Genomic DNA, 20,649 nt, shown 5'->3' with positions numbered 1-20,649 from the left:
CCAGCATTAGATGTAATTCGGACCCTGAAGCTCACTGACCCTGAGGTCAGTGTGAAGGACTGCCTAGAGGCCCTTGATAATACCTTTGGGAGCGTAGAGGGCCCTGAGGACAGTTACTGTAAATTCATTAATTCCCGACAGCAAAGGGGTGAGAAAATTTCAGCCTATATACAGAGGCTGGAGGGACTACTTCAGAGAGCTGTTATGAGGGGAGCAGTGACTGCTGAGCAGATGGATCAGACCAGACTGGCTCAGGTTGTAAGAGGGACTCAGTATCGGAACCCAATCCTACTTCATCTCCGACTAAGAGAACGGCAGGAACATCCCCCAAGTTACTCCCAGCTGATAAAGGAGGTCAGGGAAGAAGAAGAAAGGCAGGCGGCCAGCGAGTGTTGGGAAGCCCAAACATTGGAACCAGGCAGCACAACGCCACTGCCAATGGCCAGGGTACTGATGGTGAGCACCACAGAGGAGCTTGCCCAACAAATGCAGGTCCTGACAGAACGGATAGCTGAGCTGCAAAGCATCATTGACCGAGCTAAGATTTCCAGGAATAAGGAGCCTCAGAGGGTGACGATAGAGAAGTCAGTATCTATAGTCACCGTCCCACCTCGCCGACGGGGGAAAGGACAATTCTTTTGCTACCGGTGTGGTCAGGATGGGCATAGTGCTGCTAACTGCCATAAGGAAGAGAAACCCTCCTTAGTGTATGAAAAGCTGAGGACTAGTTGGAAGAGATCCAGTAGCTGCCAGAAGGTCCGGGGACGGAGACCACCTAGGCCTAGAGGATTTGAAGATTCCCCCAGAAGAGACCATCCAGCTGGGATCCCTGCAGGACTGATAGGGCCTCGAGCAGAGGTCATGATGAGGATTGAAGGGGCGGAGTGTAAACACTGGATCTCAAGTGACTATTATATTTCAGTCATTCTACTAACAGATGCTTAGGCACCTGCCCATACAGCCACTGACTGGCACTGGTCTGTGTGGCCTCAGCATGGATGAATACCCCTGTCAAGGGTATGTCATAGTGCACCTGGAATTCCCAGAGGAGGTTGCTGGGGTAAAGCAAGAGGTGGACACCGCTGCCTTAATATGCCCTGACCCGAAAGGGACTTCTGATGTGTCTGTGCTGATAGGGACCAACTCCAGCCTCTTCAAGGTGCTCGCGGATTACTGCAGACAACGGGCTGGGGACCAGTACCTGAGTACCCTGATGATCCATACGCTTTGTGCTGAAGCCTATAGGAAGATTGAGAGCGCTAAAAAGGAGACATCTGAGCTACCGATTGGGGCACTGAAGTACATGGGTACAACCCCCTTAGTAGTGCCTGCAAGGACGGAGCAAGAAGTACTTGTCATGAGTACCAGGCTGAAAGGCAGTAAAGGGGCATTAGCAATGATAGAGCAGCCGGCTGAAGGAGAGCTCCCGAAAGGAGTGCTGGTCCCCGGTGGAGTCATAACCCTACCTGCTGAAGCCCAGGAAAAGGTGACTATACTGATTACTAATGAAACAAGTAGAGATGTTGTTGTGAGGCAAGGACAAAAGATAGCAGACCTCTTTGAGCCAGAATCAATTGTAAAACCCCAGTGTGAGACTCAAGTGCCAACAATAGACCCAGCAAAGTTTGACTTTGGAGATTGACCATTGTCCAAGGAGTGGAAAGATCGCCTAAGAAGGAAACTTTGTGAAAGATCCAAGGTGTTCTCATTGCATGAGTGGGATGTGCAAAAGGAGTAGAGCACATCATCAGACTACATGACTCTCGACCTTTCAGAGAGAGATCTAGGAGGCTTGCTCTCTCCGAGATGGAAGATGTGCGACAACATCTTCAAGAGCTGGCTGCAAATGGCATCATTACAGAGTCCCGCAGCTCATATACCTCACCCATTGTGGTGGTCCATAAAAAGAATGGGAAAATCCGGATGTGTATTGACTACCGCACTCTAAACCACCGTACTGTGGTTGACCAGTACACAATGCCTCGAGTTCAGGATGCCTTAGACTGTTTGCTGGGAAGCCAGTGGTTCTCTGTGTTGGATCTTCAGAGTGGATACTACCAGATCCCTCTAGGTGAAGAAGATAAGGAGAAGACAGCCTTCATCTGCCCATTAGTTCGAACGCATGCCCCAAGGGATTTCTGGAGCACCTGCCACATTTCAACGTCTTATGGAGAAAGTAGTGGGAGACATGAATTTACTGCAAGTGTTTAGTTTATTTGGATGACCTGATTGTGTTTGGAAGAACTTTGGAGGAGCATGAAGAAAGACTTCTTAAAGTGCTCGATAGGCTGGAGGATTATGGTTTGAAGCTTTCAATTGACAAATGCCAGTTCTGCAGGACCTCGGTGAAGTATGTGGGGCACATCGTGTCCCAAGAGGGTGTGAGTACTGATCCTGATAAAATAGAAGCACTCACTACATGGCCACGTCCAAGCAACTACAGAGAACCCAAGACCTTCCTTGGGTTTAGTGGTTATTACTGCAGATTTGTGAAAAACTATGCTACAATTGTAAAACCCCTCAATGATCTTACCAGGGGATATCAGTCCAGCAAGGACCTAAGGCCAAGAATAAAGGGCCTTCCGTGTAGAGACGCTATGGCCCCTTCGAACCCTTTGGGCCACAGTGGGATGAGAGATGTGCAAGGGCTTTTCGAGAAATCATTACTTGCCTAACTCATGCCCCAGTCCTAGTATTTGCTGACCCGAGCAAGCCATTTATCCTGCATACTGATGCCAGTTTGGAGGGTGTGGGGGCGGTACTGTACCAGGAGGTGGAAGGCAAGCGTAAACCTGTAGCCTTTGCCAGCCGAGGACTGTCTGATAGTGAAACCCGCTATCCCACCCACAAGCTGGAGTTCTTGGCCTTGAAATGGGCCATCACTGAGAAATTTCGAGACTACTTGTATTGGGCTCAGTTCCAGGTGTGGACAGACAACAACCCACTTATGTGTTAACTTATGTGTTAACAAGTGCTAAACTGGATGCTACAGGGCAAAGATGGGTGACCGCTTTGGCTAGCTATGACTTCAGCATTCAGTACCGATCAGGGAGAAGCAATGTAGATGCAGATGCATTGTCCAGGCGTCCACAGGCACCAGAAGTTGCTATGATACCCACGGATGAGGTGAGAGCTATTTGCAGTGTGAGTCGCCGAGAGCCAGAGTCCCATGAGAGCCTTCATGGATGTGTTGCTGAAACTTTGGCCCTACCCCCTGAATGCGTGCCTTCTGCTTTAGTAAACTATATTGCTTTGGATCAATCTCCCTTGCCCATGCTCAATGCGGCTGACTGGCAGGAAACCCAGCTGCAAGATATTGACATTCGTGATACACTACTTGCCAAAAGAGAGGGGTGAGGCCCAGCTGAGGTTGTCCCACCTACCCCAGAGGGCAAACTACTATTGAGAGAATGGACCAAACTAAAACTGATTCAGGGAGTGCTACACCGCACGACCACAGACCCTCCACAGAAGCAACGGAATCAACTAGTGCTGCCAAAAGATTACAGAGCCCTGGCCATGAGGGCCCTGCATGATAACTTTGGACATAGGGATGGAGAGGACCCTGGAACTTATCCGCAGTAGATTCTATTGGCCACAGATGGCTGAAGATGTTCGCAGGAAATGTGAGACCTGCGCGCGGTGTGTTCAAAGGAAAACTCTGCCCATGAGGGCTGCATATCTGAAGAACATCACCAGCAACAAATCTCTGGAGCTGGTTTGCATTGATTTCTTGTCTTTAGAAGTGGACAAGAGGAATATTGGGAACATCCTAGTAGTGACCGACCATTACACGTGATATGCACAGGCATATCCCACACGTGATCAGAGGGCCACCACTGTCGCTCGAGTACTGTGGGAAAAAATATTTCTCAGTTTATGGATTCCCAGCCCGGATACACTCGGATCAGGGACGAGATTTTGAGAGTCACCTTCTGAAGGAGGTGCTGAGAATAGCAGGTATTAAAAAGTCGAGGAGAACGCCTTACCACCCACAAGGTGACCCTCAGCCAGAGAGGTTCAACCGAACCCTATTGGATATGTTAGGGACTTTGCGGCCAGAGCAGAAGGCAACCTGGAGCCAACATGTTGCATTTCTGGTGCACGCCTACAACGCCACAAAGAACGATGCTACGGGGGTCACCCCATATCTCTTGATGTTTGGGCAAGAACCAAGACTACCCATAGATCTGTGCTTTGGTGTATCAGAGGATGGCGATAGCTATGAAACCCATCAGCAATATGTATCCCAACTATGAGAAAAGCTACGGGATGCTTATCACTTAGCTACGTCTGCAGCTCGGAAGAACGCAGACCGCAACAAACAGCGATATGATGCTAGGGTGCGTCTGCAAGAGCTCCAGCCAGGGGACAGAGTCCTGCTGCGAAATTTGGGTATTGCTGGCAAACACAAGATAGCTGACAGGTGGAAGACAATACCTTACTTAGTGATGGAAAAGCTAGGAGACCTGCCGGTCTACAAGATCAAACCTGAAGAGGGTCCAGGGCAGACCAAAACCGTGCATAGAAACCTTTTGCTCCCTGTGGGAGAATTGGTAGGCAGCCCTTATGAGATGGACTGCAACTGGGCAGAACGAAGGTGCTGTACCAAAGCCGCCTTCCAACGTGGACAGCCAGCCTCCTGCAGCTAACCTACCCCTACTCAGCACATCAGACAGTGAGTCTGAGGAGGAAGACACAACCAAGGTGTATCCTGGGATGAAGACAAGATTCCAGTCTCAATCAGCTGAATCAAAAGAGAGCACCTCCTCTTCCGCCCTAAACCCTTTGGCAGAAGTATTTAGGCCCATTCCTGACACTCCTGAACCACTGGTGGAACCCCCGTGTGATGACATACACAGGTTCTTGGACAGTGGTGACACACAGATGGAAGATAACCTGAGCACCTTCGACCTAGAAATGCAGGGGCCTATGCCAGTATCCGAGGGGAACTCACAGGAAACCTCCCCATCCGTCACTCAAGAGGATGTCCCCCCTACCACAGCAACAGAGATTCTCAATAGGCGAGACAGGATAATAAAGCCAGTGAAACGGTTAACGTACGATGCACCTGGGGTGATTAGTGAGGAGCCTATACATTTAGCACACAGGTTTGTGGAAGCTAAAGTGGGCTATCTGAGGCCCTTTGGAGGGGACCAATGAGTTGGTATAGTAGGGAATGTGATTTGTTGGGACGACAAATTCTCGGCTGGGGGGAGGATGTAAGCAGAGTCAGGATGAGCTCTACCCTGACATCTGGTGGAAAGAATTTCAGAGAGTGTATTTGCATAGGCACTCCTACCCCATCCCATGCTGCCGAGCTGTGGGACTGCTTTGTGATGGAAATGACTCAACCTCAGTTGAGTGGTACTTGCTAGACAAGGGACATGGGTTCCAAAACCCAATGAATTGAGAGAGGCTGGGGACAGGTATCTGTGCCTGGTGGTGCAGTCTCCTTGTGGAGCCAGAAGCACCAGTTCCACCCCCTCCTCTCTCCACTGTGGAATGTCAGAGTTGATTTTTTTTATTCCCTCAAGAATCTAAATACAGGTTACTGAGCTGAACTCACTTTGGGCTAATGGTGCACTAGTACTGGGGCTCCCCTACTAAGAGCTGAAATCACTAAAGAGCTGAAATTACTGAGCTGAGAGCACTGAGTACTGTGCTAACTAGTGGGGGAGCCTGAAGTTATACTGTGGAACAGAGCGGCTGGCGGAGTGGAGCAGTTGTGGGGACGGCTGGAGCGGATCACGGGACAGCTGGTGGCAGTGGAGCGGCCCACAGAGCGAGTGGAGCCGAGTAGTTTGCAGGGAGAACTGGAGCAGCTCATGGAGCAGAGCAGCTGGTGGAGCGGAGCAGTTTCTGAGGATGGCTGGAGGAGCAGAGTGGAGCGGCTGGTAAAGCGGAGCAGTTCGTGGAGAAGGCGGAAGCAGAACCCACGGAGAGGCAGGGCAGTTGGCCCCGGACCACGTAAGGTGTCCCTTTCTACCCAGGCTGGGGGGAGGGACCTCTACAGATAAACTCTCGAACTCTGGGGTGGCATTGACCAGAGACTTTTGGGTTGTTGGACTTTGGGGTGATTGGACTTAAAACCCTAAGGGGGAAAAAGGGCAGTGCCAAACGTACTTGGAGGTGAGTTTTTGTTTATGGTTTGTGTTATAACCCTGTTTGTGGTGTTTCTCCAATGGGATGCCGCATTGATTCCTTCCTTTATTAAAAAGATTTTGCTACACTCAGACTCTGTGCTTGCAAGAGGGGAAGTATTGCCTCCTAGAGGCGCCCAGAGGGGTGTGGTATGTGAGTGTCCCAGGTCACTGGGTGGGGGCTCGAGCTGGTTATGCATTGTGTTACTGAAACGGAACCCCTGGATACTAAACCCGGCCCTTGTTGCTGCCAACTCAGAGGGGCAGAAGGGTTACAAGAAAAAAAGAACTTGGAAGACTGAGTAACACCATCACCTGGAGGTACCTGATATAACAATAATCCCCTTCAGAGGGTTTGCTTTTATTGTTAACTTAATTAACACAAAAAACAAACACCAGCTTTCTCCCCAAGCCTGGCTGCCCTTTAGATTTCCTTGCAGGATCTCTGTTGCTGCCTGTTGTTCCTTCTGCTTGCGAGACCCTCCTAAACTGGAGCTAATTGGACACACCTGCCCTAACCTTATAGTGACTCAGGGTACGTCTAACTTCCTGCCGGATCAGCGGGTAGTAATCGATCTATTGGGGATTGATTTATCGCGTTTAGTGTAGGTGCGATAAAATCGATCCCTGATCGCTCTGCCTTCGACTCCGGAACTCCGCTGTGGCCAGAAGCGGAGTTGACGGGGGAGCGGCAGCGATCGACATGCTGCTGTCCTCACGGCCAGGTAAATCGACCTAAGATGTGCTGACTTCAGCTACGCTATTCCTGTAGCTGAAGTTGCGTATCTTAGGTCGATACCTTCTTCCCTCCCCCTCCCCCAGTGTAGACCTAGCAGAAAAAATATCTCTCTGCACCTCCCTGTGCATGGTTCAAATACCTGACATCAGGATGACTCAGTAGAAGAGGGGCTTAGGATCTGACACCCTGCTATAATTACACTTGATTTCTTTGCTGCCTTACAGGGCCACCTCCCCTCACATAACATCTTCGTGGAAACCATAGCAATTGCTTGTATGGAACAGTAATACTAGGAAAGTATTTAATCTATTTTTAGCTGCCTTTTAATGTAATTTAGCACCTGTAAACTAAGGGGAGCCAAGACCTTGTGACCAGCTCCTCTCCACAAACCATTGGTAAAGGTTATGTTGACCACTGGTGGTCAATACACTAGGTTTTGGTACCCCAGGTACCACTCAGTACAAACATCACACAGTATGACTATCTGACCCCAGTGTTCCAGAACTGCCTGTGTCAATATCCTGTGTCCTGGTACAGTAATTAGCTTGGATCCCTAGAGTTTTACACTGAAGATGCATCTACATTGCATGCACCTTTTGTGCATAGAGAACATATAATCTACACCCCCTCTCCAGTAGCACAGGTATGAATAGCAGCATAGATGGTTAGGCACTGCTTAAGTCAGTAAAGACACTCATGAACCCTGTGGGTATGCACCCTACACGCCTCTCTACTTACCCAAGCAGTGCCTCCCTTTCCACACTGCTATTTTTAGCAGTCTAATGTCCTGTTGCTTCCCCACTCCTGGAGCCTGTTTCTGCTCTAGAGAAAAGGGCTAGCAGCTCCCTGTGGCAAGAGCCTTTCTTTGCAGCAGGGAAAACGATAGACTTTTGGGGCGACTTTAGGTTCTTCTACATGAAGGCTTTCTTGTAGTTATATACTCCCACCGATAACCTCTTTGATGTAAGATAGCTGTATGCTGTGCAAGCCTGTGAAGCCTGTGGGGCTATACTGGGGTGTAGTTATGGCAGATTGGCCCTGAAGGGTTCATGTTACTCATTGAGATTTTGTTTCTAAATATCCCAGTGGAGTTGCACACAGTAGAAGCCTGGGCAGAATTTAGCCTACGAGTTTTAGTTGCATCAGTTTTTACAAATGTTAACAAGGAACAGCAAGTAGTATGCAAGAGAACAAGGCAAATCAGGAACATCTGAACAAACTAGTCAAATGTAGCCCTTTAACCACTTCCTTTCAGAAAAGATAATTTCTCCTACAACACTTGCATATAGTTAATTGTTTTAAGTAATCTGGAGCTTCTAATCATTATTCATCTGCATGTCTCCTCTTGGGGCCTGATACAAAGCCCTGTTCTCAAATCTTTTCCCTCCCTTCTTCCCTCCCCCCAAAAATGTTCATTAAAACTCCTTTAAAGAAAGTGAGCTTAGAACAACAGGACATATATTCTACAGCAAACCTTAAATTCAACTGGAGTTTATTCTGTATGGAAATAGTAGAATAACAGAGCACTGTCTTAGCAATATGCACTGTTCTTTTCAACCTCTCTATAATATCAGATTTTTTTGAGAAGCTTTACCTTTTTTACTCTGATTTTAAATTTGGAACCACCTTTAAAGAACTTTCATTTTTAAATCAATTTTGAAAACCTTTCTTTTGCAAGCCTCTCTTTTGAAGGTGTGAGAGTGAGAAAGAGAGAGAGAGACACTGTAATGGACTAACGCACTGAAGTTTTGCCTCTGTCTAGCTGGAGTCCAGACTACAATGCATCATCATTGGGTTTCCACTTACAGCACAGTTATCCCTTGGCCCAGTGACAAGATCGTTTGTTTTTGTAGAGGGGAGGGGATCTTAACCATGTCTTTACTTTCATGGCCCTTTGTGGTGTATCCTCACATTCATCTCTCATTCTGTATCGAGAGGTTGACTCCCCGCCTCAGATCAGCTGATTACCAGCCTCTGTCTCCCACTTGTTAAATTTTCAAACAAGCACCTTTGTGCTTTCTCCCTTGTTGCCCCTCATACTTTGAAGGAGTTCCTTGTAAACATCCAGAAAGTGACTTCACGATTCTCCTTCAAATCCTTCCTTCAAAATCCCCTTTGTCATGATGCCTACAAAAGCATTTGACAGTAGTTAGATTGCTGGTGTGCAGAGACCACAGTTTATCATGCTGCTTTTTGCTTTCTTGTACTCTTATCAATCTCTCTGTATCCATCTGTTGTCTCTTGTTGTACTTAGATTGTAAGCTCCTTGGTGCAAGGACCATCATTTTTGTTGTGCATTTGTACAGTACCCAGCACAGTGGGGTCCTGGTCCATGACCAGAGCTGCCAGATGCTATGATAATATTGTAAATAATGTGCCAAACTTATGGATGTATCCTAAAATTGTATCATGTTTTGACACATGGTTAGGCCTCTTTTAGGCTGCTAGTCAATATTTTCATTAATGACTCGGATAATAGAGTGCAGAGTGTGTCTATAAAATTTGCAGATGACACCAAGCTGGGTAGGATTGCAAACTCTTTGGAGGACAGGACTGGAGTTGAAAATGATCTTGATAAATTGGAGAAGTGGGCATCACACTCCAGGAAAGATGTGGAGACATTGAGAGAATCCAGAGGAAAGCAACAAAAATAATAGGTTTAGAAAACCTGACCTGTGAGTAAAGATTAAAAAAACTGGGCATGTTTAGTCTCGCGAACAGAAGATTGAGAGGGGAACCTGGTAACAACAGTCTTCAAATATGTTAAGGGCTGTTTATAAAGAGGACAGTGTTTGATTGTTCTCCATGTCCAGTGAAAGTAGGACAAGAAGTAATGGACTTAATCTGCAGCAAGGGAGATTTAGGATGGATGTTAAGGAAATCTTTCTAACTACAGTACAAGGATTGTTAACCAATTCCAGTACTTAACTAGGGAAGCTGTGGAATCCTCGTCACTGGAGGTATTTAAGAACAGGTTAGACAAACACCTGTCAGAGATTGCCTAGGAATACTTGGTCCTGTCTCAGTGTGTGGGGATGGACTAGATGACCTCTTGAAGTCCCTTCTGGCCCTATACCTCTATGATTTTATAATGCAGACATGGTCCTAAAACTTTGGTTTGAACCTCATTGAAGTTGATGGTGGTGTCCTGGGTTTCCAGCGCAAGCTATTGCATTGCTGTCTAGTGAAAGTGACTTTCAGATTGAGCTTGATTTCAAGTCTCTCTTCTAGGACTAAGAATTCCTGGGGAGACTTGTGTGTATGATTTAAAAGCTTTATAGAATAACCATCGTCTTTTCTCCATGCCATTAGGAATGAGGGGAGAATCATATTTCCTTGGAATGCGAGGCCCTGGTCACTATGGCTGTGTTCCAGAGGATGGGGGACTTCTCCTACTCTACTCTATAGACCGAGACAAGGATATAAAGAGATGTTTTGCAGAGGAAGATTTTCATGAAATAACTGATTTCAATGATCTCCCAAACTCTCTCTTCGCTTGTAACGTCCACCAATCTGTGTTTGAAGGCGAGGACAGCAAGGTATGGTGTGGCTTTTCCTCTTACATGTGAAGTATGGAACATATTTGTAAACATTTCAATGGTGCAATGCTTGCTTTTACTGATATAGAAACTATTTTTTTTTTAAATGGTCGTCATGTATGAGGGAACTGGAGCACAGTCTTCAAGAGCCTTTTATTTGAGGGGGATAGGCAACAACGGTCAGCCCCAATATTTGACTCCTTAAATAAGACTTGCCTGCCAACTATAGTGCATAAAAAGGTTTTGGGTTTTGTTAACATTGTGCAAATCTCCCCAAACATGTGGGCACACATATCATAGCAACCATCACTGCAGACATGGAGGTGGCAAAGTTAAACACATGAAAAAATGTTTCTCCTGCTCACTGGTAACACATTACTGTGATGTTACTGCCTTTCATGTATTGCTCACAAATGTTTTTAAATCTGATCTGAAGTAACTTCTCACCTGGGAAAGTGGAAAAAGGTGGGTTCTTCCCCCCGCATCCCCTTTGGTTTCATTTTTGCTGATCTTCAACTATGCTAGTTACGTGGAAACTTGAAAATATTTATAGTGCTATAATTAGGCTTGAAAAACTGAATGGAACCCTTTAAAATCCTCTAGAATCCTGATGGCTGAACAGCAGGGTTTGTGGTTGGAAAAAGGTTGTGCAGGAAGTGTGGGATTCTTGTTTCTTAGGAAACACAGATTGGGGTATTGTTAGAGGGAGGCTGGTTTTAAAACAAAACTGATATAGTTCTATAATTATCTGGGATTAGGCTTGGCTGGCTGTTGCAGGGATGCCCAGCCTGGTAGTTAAGATTACTTGGGTGGCTACACATAAGCTGCTTTCGTGCCCCCCGCCCCCCCCCCCGATGGAGAATCTCAGACAAGCTGACTCCAGTGAACATGGGTTTTCATTGGAATTGTCTGAAGGCCAGGAGTAAAGTTTATTTAGGATAGAGAACGGAGAGCCTGTGTGGCAGGGGGAAGGTATGGCTTTAGGCTGAAGGGTTCCCAGGCCAGAGAACCAACAAGTTAGCTGGAAGCCTGTAACCCTTTGTGCTTTTAAAGGCACTGGCCAGTGTTCTTGGTTGAGGTTCTGCAAGTTGAATTACCATGTGTACAGCTTTACTCATTTGTTTGGGGTGTTATGGTGGGTTTTTCCCCCCATCTTTCTTCAAGGTGAAGATATCTTATGTACTCACTGTAAATAACATGGATTAGGAGGGAATATTCTGAATCTGTGCATCATAAAGAAAATGATCTGCTGTGGGGTCCCAACTCTGCTTGCTGATGGCAGCCAGCTTGGCACGAAGGTTATTATGCTTATAAAAAGATCTTTTGTGTGCTTTTTATAGGGAGGAAAAAGGCAACACGCCACATTTATTGAGAATAGAGCAGTTAGCATATGCTTTTCAGTTTTTCTCTCTCTCACTCCCACACACACACCATGCACACAGTCCAGGGGCGGCAAGCCACGGGGGGCGCTCTTCCGGTCGCCGCTAGGCGGCCGGCAGGGTGCCTTCGGCGGCTTGCCTGTGGAGGGTCCACTGGTCCCGTGGTTTCGGTGGACCTCCTGCGGGACCAGTGGACCCTCCGTGCTTGGGGCGGCAAAATGTCTAGAGCCGCCCCTGGGCCAGCCAGATTGGTCGCAGAGGGGAGCTGGGCTCTCAGTTGCGATCTGATGCTCCTGGAGTGTGGCAAGATGAACCCAAAGTTCCATGGCAAAGCATCCTGTTCTTATAGTCCTTTTTTCTCCATTGAAGTCTGTGGATTTTGCTGTGTAATTTATGACTGGTTACTCCTTAATTGGTGTCCTCTTTTGATGATAATACTCCAAAGCACCTCCAAGAGGATCATCCTGTCCTGGTTTCGATTTAATCAATTATCTTGTCTTTTAGGGGTGCCAGCCTCCACCACAGGGTCGTCAATCTCCCCTTCCTTAATTTATGGATGCGCATTGATGGTTCTCTGGTGTCCTTAATTGTCTTCACTCTTCCTTCCTTGACTGTCTGTCTTTAACAATGGCCTTCACACCTTACCTTTTCCTGATGCATACACTCCTCATTCACACAAACAATCTTTTACAGAGACCTTCAAAGGTATACAAACACTGCTGTTTGTATGTTGAACAAAAAAGACATTGTAAATTACACCTTACTAAATCTTGTGACCAAAACAGTTCATGCTGGGGCCTGGGTCTTCAACATGCCTCTAATTTCATTAACATAGACACAAGACAAGATCCTGTCTCCATACATTTATACTTACTATACATTTCTTTGTTTTAAGCTTTATTTAAGTAAAGGGCCTAATTTGTAATGCATATAGGAAACAAGACCCCACAGTAAACATTATAACTTATCCTAAAACAGAGGGTAACCATAATTAGCCATAAGGACTGTTCTGGTCTGTTCCTGTCTTAACATTAGTACAGACACTAGCAGTCTGTCAGATGTGTTCTACCACTGTCCCAAAGGGTCATTCCTTTTTGTTATTCAAAAGGGTGGCTGACAGGATGATCAAATCCTACATTAATACATTTAATATGTACTACATTATTATAACGGTCAATCATTCTAACCTCTAATACAAATATCAAATCCTGCTCCTACAGGGTGATCAGCAAACTTCTACAGACTCTGAATAATAACCTTAGGATATGGTTACACTTACAGTTGTACAGCGCTGGGAGTTACAGCTGTCTTCGTACAGCTGCAGTGTGGCCACACTAACAGCTACCAGCGCTGCAGTGTGGCCACATTTGCAGCGCTGTTGGGAGTGGTGCATTGTGGGCAGCTATCTCAGCGTTCAAGTGGCTGCAACGTGCTTTTCAAAAGAGGGAGGTGAGGGGGAATGTGGGGGAGAAAGAGAGTGTGGATATTTGGATCTGTCAGCTCCCTGCCTTGCAAGTTCTAAGGACTGGAACATACACATCACCAACCTGCAATCAATTTAAAAGTTTCGAGCCCTTCCCCCACCCCTCTTATTCACTCAATGCAAATTGTGCACTCCTAAATAGTCTTCAGACCACATAAGCAGCTGCTCAACACGGACTCCTCCCTTCCCCTCTGCTGTGTGACTTCTCTCTTCAAGCAAACAGCTGTGAACCTTCCAAAGCAATTCCCCTGCCTGCCTCCGCTCACTGGCTCCAGCAAACAGGAGCTGTGTTTGTTTTTTTCGATAAGCAGCTCGAGGGAGCTCGGAGTTCAGCCATTCTTCCGGTTTGTTGTGAGCAGGCATTCTGGGATACCTCCTAATACCCTGGAGGCCAATAACAGCGCTTTTGGTGGCCACGCTTGATAAGCAGCGCTGCATCACCAGCGCTGCAATCGTTACGCCCCAAGCAGACCAGGTGTACAGCCAGCGCTGCAGCCAGGGAGTTGCAGCGCTGGATGTGCCTTGCAGGTGTGGACAGTGTAAACCCACCACCGGTGCTGCAACTCTCCAGTGTAGCCAAGCCCTTAGAGAATTGTGCAATCATAGGTCCCAATATAGAGGTAGCTGCACCACCAGCTACCCCACCATGATCTGTTGAGAGATGTTGCCATTTGGTCTGCCACTGCTTATTGAATATTTGCAGCTGGTCAGCATTGTTAGGGTGTTTCCCTATCTGTCGCCTTGAGATGCAGATGATGGGAGTTGGTTGCTCTTTGATTTAGGAATGAAAATCCCATTGTGGGATTTTTGGCTCCTGATCTCCTAAATTCCTTTTGGAAATGAAATGAAATGCTAAGAGCTGCAATGCCGCTTAAATACCTTAGGAAATCTAGGCCTTGATTTCAGTGGGAGTTAAGGGTGTACAGTATGTTACAGGATTGTTATGTTAGTTTACCTGGTCTGGCAGTGTAAAAGGGCGTTCAGGTGGAAGCAAATGTGGATCTTTTGGTTAGAATCTCTTCAGAAAGATGAATTTCTCTAACTATAAGTAAAATCTCATGAAAGTTTCCTTTAGACATACCGTACACTGAGCTGCTCTATTTGAAGCTGGCTTATTCCAGTGTTTAGCTGGTGGCATAGTTAGGAAAGGAACAGGTGGTCACATAACTGAGTAAGGGACAGCAATCTCTGAAGATGTGCAAGAGTAATGTGTGTCTTGAGGATAGTGACTCAGCTTTGGAGGTAGATGCTCTGATGCCATGTCCACATTAGTGAGGTGGAGTGTGCATCCATAGATAACAATAGATTATTAAGGAGCTCTGCTTACAGGTAAGTAGTGACTCCTTTTATTTCAGTCCGTATGTTGGAAGCTGTATCGTAATTCTATCTAGTCAAAGTAACACAAATGTGCACCAGGGGACCTGATTTCTGTAGAACAAATACTGGTGTTCCCAGCTGATTTGGTTTCATAATCCTTTCTACTATTAACTACTACTGTAGGATAAGAACACATGTGATTTTAATATAAAATCTTGTATGTTTACTAGGCTAGAGTAACTGTCGGTTGATTTTGGTATTTTAATAAATGCCACTAATGGACTCCTATCCTGCAATATCGCTTTTTAAATCCATTTTATAGCAATGGCACAGTGGCTTGTTATGAAAACCATATTGATGTAACTTATACCTACAGTATATGCATTAACTTTTACGTGTATTACAGACCAAGTAGGAACTCTGGCAGTATGCTTGTGTTTGTTGGCTTTGCTATGCTTTGAAGCGCATTTTTTGGGGGGGTCTGGTGTCAAGGTATTATTCCCATTTTGAACTTTAGCGTCCAAAAAGTGGGGACCTGCATGTACCCTTCTAAGCTTAATTCCTAGCTTAGATCTGATAGTGCTGCCACTAACCAGAAATTCCAGTGTCTAGTACACTCCCTGTCCCCCAAAACCTTCCCTGGGAAATCAAAGACCCAAACCCCTTGGGCCTTAAAACAAAGGGGAATAAACCATTCCCGCTCCTTTCCCCCTCTCAGACTCCCCTCCCTGGGTTACCCTGAGAGAGACACTGATCCAAACTCCTTGGATCCTAAAACAGAGAGGAATTAACCTTCCCCCCCCCCCGTCCTTTCCCCCCACCAATCCCTGGTGAGTTCAGACCCAATCCCCTTGGGTCTTAAACAAGAAAAAAAAATCAATCAGGTTCTTAAAGAAAGCTTTTAATTAAAGAAAATTTTTCCATCTCTGTAAAATCAAGATGGAAAATGTTTACAGGGTCTTCAGCTTATATAGACTAGAGGTACTCCCTCCCCCCTAGCCTAAGATACAAGTTACAGCAAACAGAGGTAAAATATCCTTCCAGCAAAATACACATTTGCAAGTTAAGAAAACAAACATAAGCCTAATCCGCCTTTTCTAGCTAGTACTTACTGTTTTGAACATGAGAGACTATTTCAGAAAGATTGGAGAACCTAGTTGCACATCTGGCCCCTCTTAGCCTCAAGAGTGAACAAAGAACAAAACGAACAGCACAAACAAAGACTTCCCTCCACCGAGATTTGAAAGTATCTTGTCCCCCGATTGGTCCTCTGGTCAGGTGTCAGCCAGGTTTACTGAGCTTCTTAACCCTTTACAGATAAAAGGGACATTAACCCTTAACTAAGTGTTTATGACACTGGTACAGATGGGTTTTTACAAAAGATAAAGCCAGAGGAGGTTACTAGTGTAAATTACTGTTTTGATCTGGTGGGTGAGCTTGAATCCTAAATTTAAATCTAAGTTCTAGGTGCACATGGCTGTCACAAACAGATGGTTAAGGGTTAATGTCTCTTACCTGTAAAAAGGTTAAGAAGCTTAGTAAACCTGGCTGACACCTGACCAGAGGACCAATGGGGGACAAGATACTTTCAAATCTCAGTGGAGGGAAGTCTTTTGTTTGTGCTTTTGTTGTTGTTGTCCCATCCCTCTCAGTCCTGAGAGTGAACATCAGTCCAGGCTCTCCAAATCTTTCTGAATCAGTCTCTCATGTTTCAAACTTGTATGTAATTAGCCAGGCAAGGCGTGTTAGTCTTATGTTTGTTTTCTCAACTTGTAAATGTTTCTTTTTGCTGGAAGGATTTTTACCTCTGTTTGCTTTAACTTTGAATCTAAGGCTAGAAGGGGTTTCCTCTGGGCTATATGAATCTGAGTACCCTGTAAAGTATTTTCCATCCTGATTTTACAGGGATGATTTTTACCTTTTCTTTCTTTAATTAAAAGCTTTCTTTTTTAAGAACCTAATTGATTTTTCCTTGTTTTAAGATCCAAGGGGTTTGGATCTGTGTTCCTCAGGGAATTGGTGAAGTCCCTCAAGGCAGCCCAGGGAGGGGAAAGTTTTGGGGGGACAGGTAGTGCCCCAGACACTGAAATTTCTAGGTGGTGGCAGTGTTACCAGATCTAAGCTAGTAATTAAGCTTAGAAGTGTTCATGCAGGTCCCCACATTTGTACTTAAGTTCAAAGTGGGGGAAAAAACCTTGACAATGGCATATAACAATTTTAGCCTATCAGGGGGTCACATTGACAATCTTTAAAAAAACTTCATTTTCTACAACTGATGTTTTTATCCTGGAACTGGATGAACTATACTTACAAGCACATGGTAGTTTGGAAGATTCTTTGTTTAAAGTAAAACAAGCCAAGTAGAAGGATTAATGTTCTTTCCTTTTGTCTGGGATCTCTTTCCTGCAACCTGTCACGTGGTGGTTGTGGGTGTTTAAATTTGAGAAGAATTTCATATGTAAATTGTAGCAAATACCTTTTCCCTACCTCCAAAATAATTTCTCTTTTGCTTTCTCATATCTACCCCCTTAGAACCATATGAAATCTTTCCTTTCTTCTGTATTTCTCCCTCCCTCTCTTTCTTAGGGCTGGGTCAAATCAGAGGGAAATCCCTTTTTGGTTTAATTAAATGCAACCTAAATTTCTGGGCTATATCCTCCTGAGGACTACAGACAAATGCTGCCTGGCTGGGAGAAGGATGGCTAAAGATAAAGCCGTGCTGGAGTCATTGGACTTGATCCCAATATCTGGTTTCATAGCAATACTTTTTCCTGAATGCAGAATCCCCACGGCTTCTCCTGCTCTTAGTCCTCTTCATATTATGAGGAAACCTTGTGGATGCCAGATTAGAAAAGATCTTTCTGATCTGGAGGATCCACTTAGAGAAGTGACTGCTTGCTTAGTGGTAGCAGAGGAGAGGAAGATTGAGGCTATAAATGAACAAAGCTCTCCTCCATGAATGGTTGCACCACAGGAACTGAGAAGCCTTTGGCTCAAAACTAATTCCTTAGCCCAGAAAATAGACAGTTCAGAAAGCAAAGAAATCTTCATACTGGGCAAAAAACATTCTGAGGACCACTTCCTGGTGAATAGATAGGTGGAAAAGAAGAGCACGCAACACGCACGTTCTGAGAATTTCCATGGACAATGCCGTACCTGTAGATGTGCCTGGGTTAATGTCACGGTTTTTTCATATGAAATATGGACTAGTTAGTGCTCAGTTTGCAATCTGATTAGAAAAGACAGTTTTGGAAGAGGAACAAAAGCACAGAGATGAAGTGAGTTGCACAAGGTCACCCAGCAGATCAATTGCAAAGCTAAGAACAGAACCTAGGTCTTCTGACTCCCAGTCTATGCCCTACCCACTTGCCCTTCTTATTATTGGATTACAAGCTCTTTGTAGCAGAGACTGTTGTATTTTATTCTGTGATTGTGTGCAGTGACCAGCACAAAGAAGCCTTGATTTTTGGTAGGGGCATAGGGCATTTTGCTACTGCAAAATGAATTAAAACCCTGGGAAATGGCACATGACCCAAGTAATTGGTTTAAGTCACTACTCACTTGTGAGAAACTGATGGGATTACTTGTGAGTAAGATTTGGCAGAAGTGAGCCTGTTATTTTTGGCTTCTAGAGTAGCTAAATGAGAGGATCTGCTTCTTTCCTGTCTCTGATAAGGAAGCTGTGTTGTGAAGCCAAAGGGCATGACTTTGATAACAGTTTAAGGATGTGTGTGTATTGCTTTTAACTTAGCTAATTGCTCTGTGTAACCATAGATTTTTCCACTCCGTGATCTTTCTATTTAGTACAACAGCATTTCTCTGTATGGTGTGTATTAGTGTTTTCCTTGTAAACCCCTCCTTTGGGGGAGTTCTGTAACTTGATTCTACAATTTCCGTCAGGCTGGAATTGGTAAATATACCGTAACTGAAGCACACTTATTTTCTTCTGTTAAGATGCTTCAGAGTTGTAGTTTAAGTGTCAGTACGTTCTAAAGCTTGTTAAATACCAACCTTAGAGGTGCCTTAAAAATATAAGATGGGCAGAGAAGGGAAAGACATTTGTCGCTTTGGTCAAGTCAATGAAAGAGTATACAACTACTTCTTCTCTCACTTACTTCTGTGTAAATCAAGAGTAATGCTTCCAAAAGAGATGGAGTTACTGATGGAAAAGCTAGTGTGAGAAGAGGATCAGGTCCTGTAGGTTTAGGTCTTTATGGCGTAGCTGGCTGCAACACTATAGCTAAGGTCACATTACAGTTTTTGCCTTTTCCAGTAATAGTAGCGAGGGAGAAGAGCATTTTCATCTCTGAATCAGTGCTGAGATCCATGTAGGAATGAACAGGAGGTGATCTGTAGCCTCCTCATCTTGGTGATTCTGGTGTGTGATGGCAGAGTATGTTCTAGGGAGGTAATTAACAATTTAAATTTAAAATAAATCTCCAGAATTATACTGTGTGTGGAGGGTTGGGGTAGAGAGAAGGGTGCAGCTGAACTGATGAAACAGGATTGTAGCTTTCAGCGGAATGGCTCTAATGGGAGTGCAGTACAGGAAATAGCTAGTGATTTCATGTTAATTTTTCCAGTTTGATTCTTCAGCTTTGCTAATACATTGGGCATGGTCCTGCTTTCGTTAAAGACAATGGAAGCTTGTTGCTGACTTCTATAGCAGCAGGATTGGGGTCATTATCGTCACAGTGTTCAAGAGAATATAGGCTATTTTATGTAGTCTGAGTGTCTCAATCTATAGAACTGGCTCTAAGATCATGCCTTAAGCAAACTCTGTAGCCTGGGCCACTTTCACATCAAAGATTTAAACACATGCTTTTATGCACTGCAAGTAAGTCCTATTGACTTCAGTGGTGGATAAAGTTAAGCTTGTGCTTGATTAGTAATAAATATTATTTTTTTTTCCTTGTGTACCTGAATTAATTTTTTTAGCAAAATAAATCTCTGCAGCTATTGGCATTACATAAGGTGTATTGCAACTCAGTGAACTTCTACATTGCCTCTGTTTTGTATAATAATCATAACGTTCGTTCTGGAACTGAAACAGGCAGTTGTTTTTACTTTTCAGATGAAGTTCATGCAGAAATGAATTGAGGTTCGCTTTGGCGGAGCTCCTTTCTAAGCAAGGAATGGAGGCATCCTGGGTGGAATGTGTCCTCACTTCCGTGTTCCAAATGGCTGGTTCAGGGGGCAAGTGCTGGGATGCAGTTCTTGTTTGTTTGCAAGGAGATCTGCACTTTTTTTACTTCATTTTTAAAACAGTCTGTGAAAACCCAGAACCTCTCTGGCCATATGACATCACTGGAGCCTCTAGGTGTTGAGTCATCATTATTTTTAGGAAGTAGCACACTTGTTTTGTTCTAATAATAGTATTCAGGCCTGGACTCTGTGGAAAGTCACCCCAGCAAAAATGAAGTCACCGCTCCAAGGCCGGAATGGAATGCAGGTTCCATTCCTGGCTTCCTGGTACACTTACTGTCGCTTTATTTTACTTTCATTTTTTCTACCTTTTAAGGTTGTGTGTTTGTTGGTGTGATAACGCTATCTGAAACTGCCACTTGAAATGGCGAGATGGTCTGTGCTGTGGGGTTTTTACCTAGTCTGTATATAGCAGAACATAACACGGTATGAATGTGTTAATCCATCACTTGGTGAAAACAAAAACTTCTCCACAGGATATGTACTATATAGGCAGCTATCTATACAGAGCCTGCACAAAGGGATAATGGTGATGCAGAATGGGGTCCTTTACCATGTTATGGCTCATAGCTTCATTATGAAATCTTAGGCTAGCATCATCCCACCTTCTTCTCCATCTAGGCAAGAGTCTATAGACAACAGTGTGCTGTCATCTGCTGTTATTTAGACCACAGTAGCACTTAGTAAACACAGAAGACATTTCTTTTTCTGAAGATCATACAGTCCAACAAGAACCTTTATTTCCCATGGCTTTGCTCTCTCACCATCTCCACAGACTCAAGTCCTTTCCCCTGCAGTCTATGCCAATGCAATATTTGAAGTGCACAGCGGGAGAGTGGTCACA

General features: G+C 44.9%; 1 protein-coding gene across 2 annotated transcripts in view; it reads left to right on the top strand.

Moving 5' to 3' along the window:
* Positions 1-20,649, top strand: part of RCAN2 (regulator of calcineurin 2) — a 185,946-nt gene that overhangs the window by 9,003 nt on the left and 156,294 nt on the right. For both annotated transcript variants that reach the window (XM_030555272.1, XM_030555273.1), the window contains exon 2: positions 10,195-10,421. In XM_030555272.1, coding sequence (XP_030411132.1) covers positions 10,197-10,421 — 225 coding nt within the window. In that variant the 5' untranslated portion in view covers positions 10,195-10,196. The remainder of the gene's footprint in view (positions 1-10,194; positions 10,422-20,649) is intronic.

This window comes from Gopherus evgoodei, chromosome 3, assembly GCF_007399415.2.
Source record: "Gopherus evgoodei ecotype Sinaloan lineage chromosome 3, rGopEvg1_v1.p, whole genome shotgun sequence".
Lineage (NCBI taxonomy): Eukaryota > Metazoa > Chordata > Testudines > Testudinidae > Gopherus > Gopherus evgoodei.
This window is presented reverse-complemented; position numbering and strand designations above follow the sequence as displayed.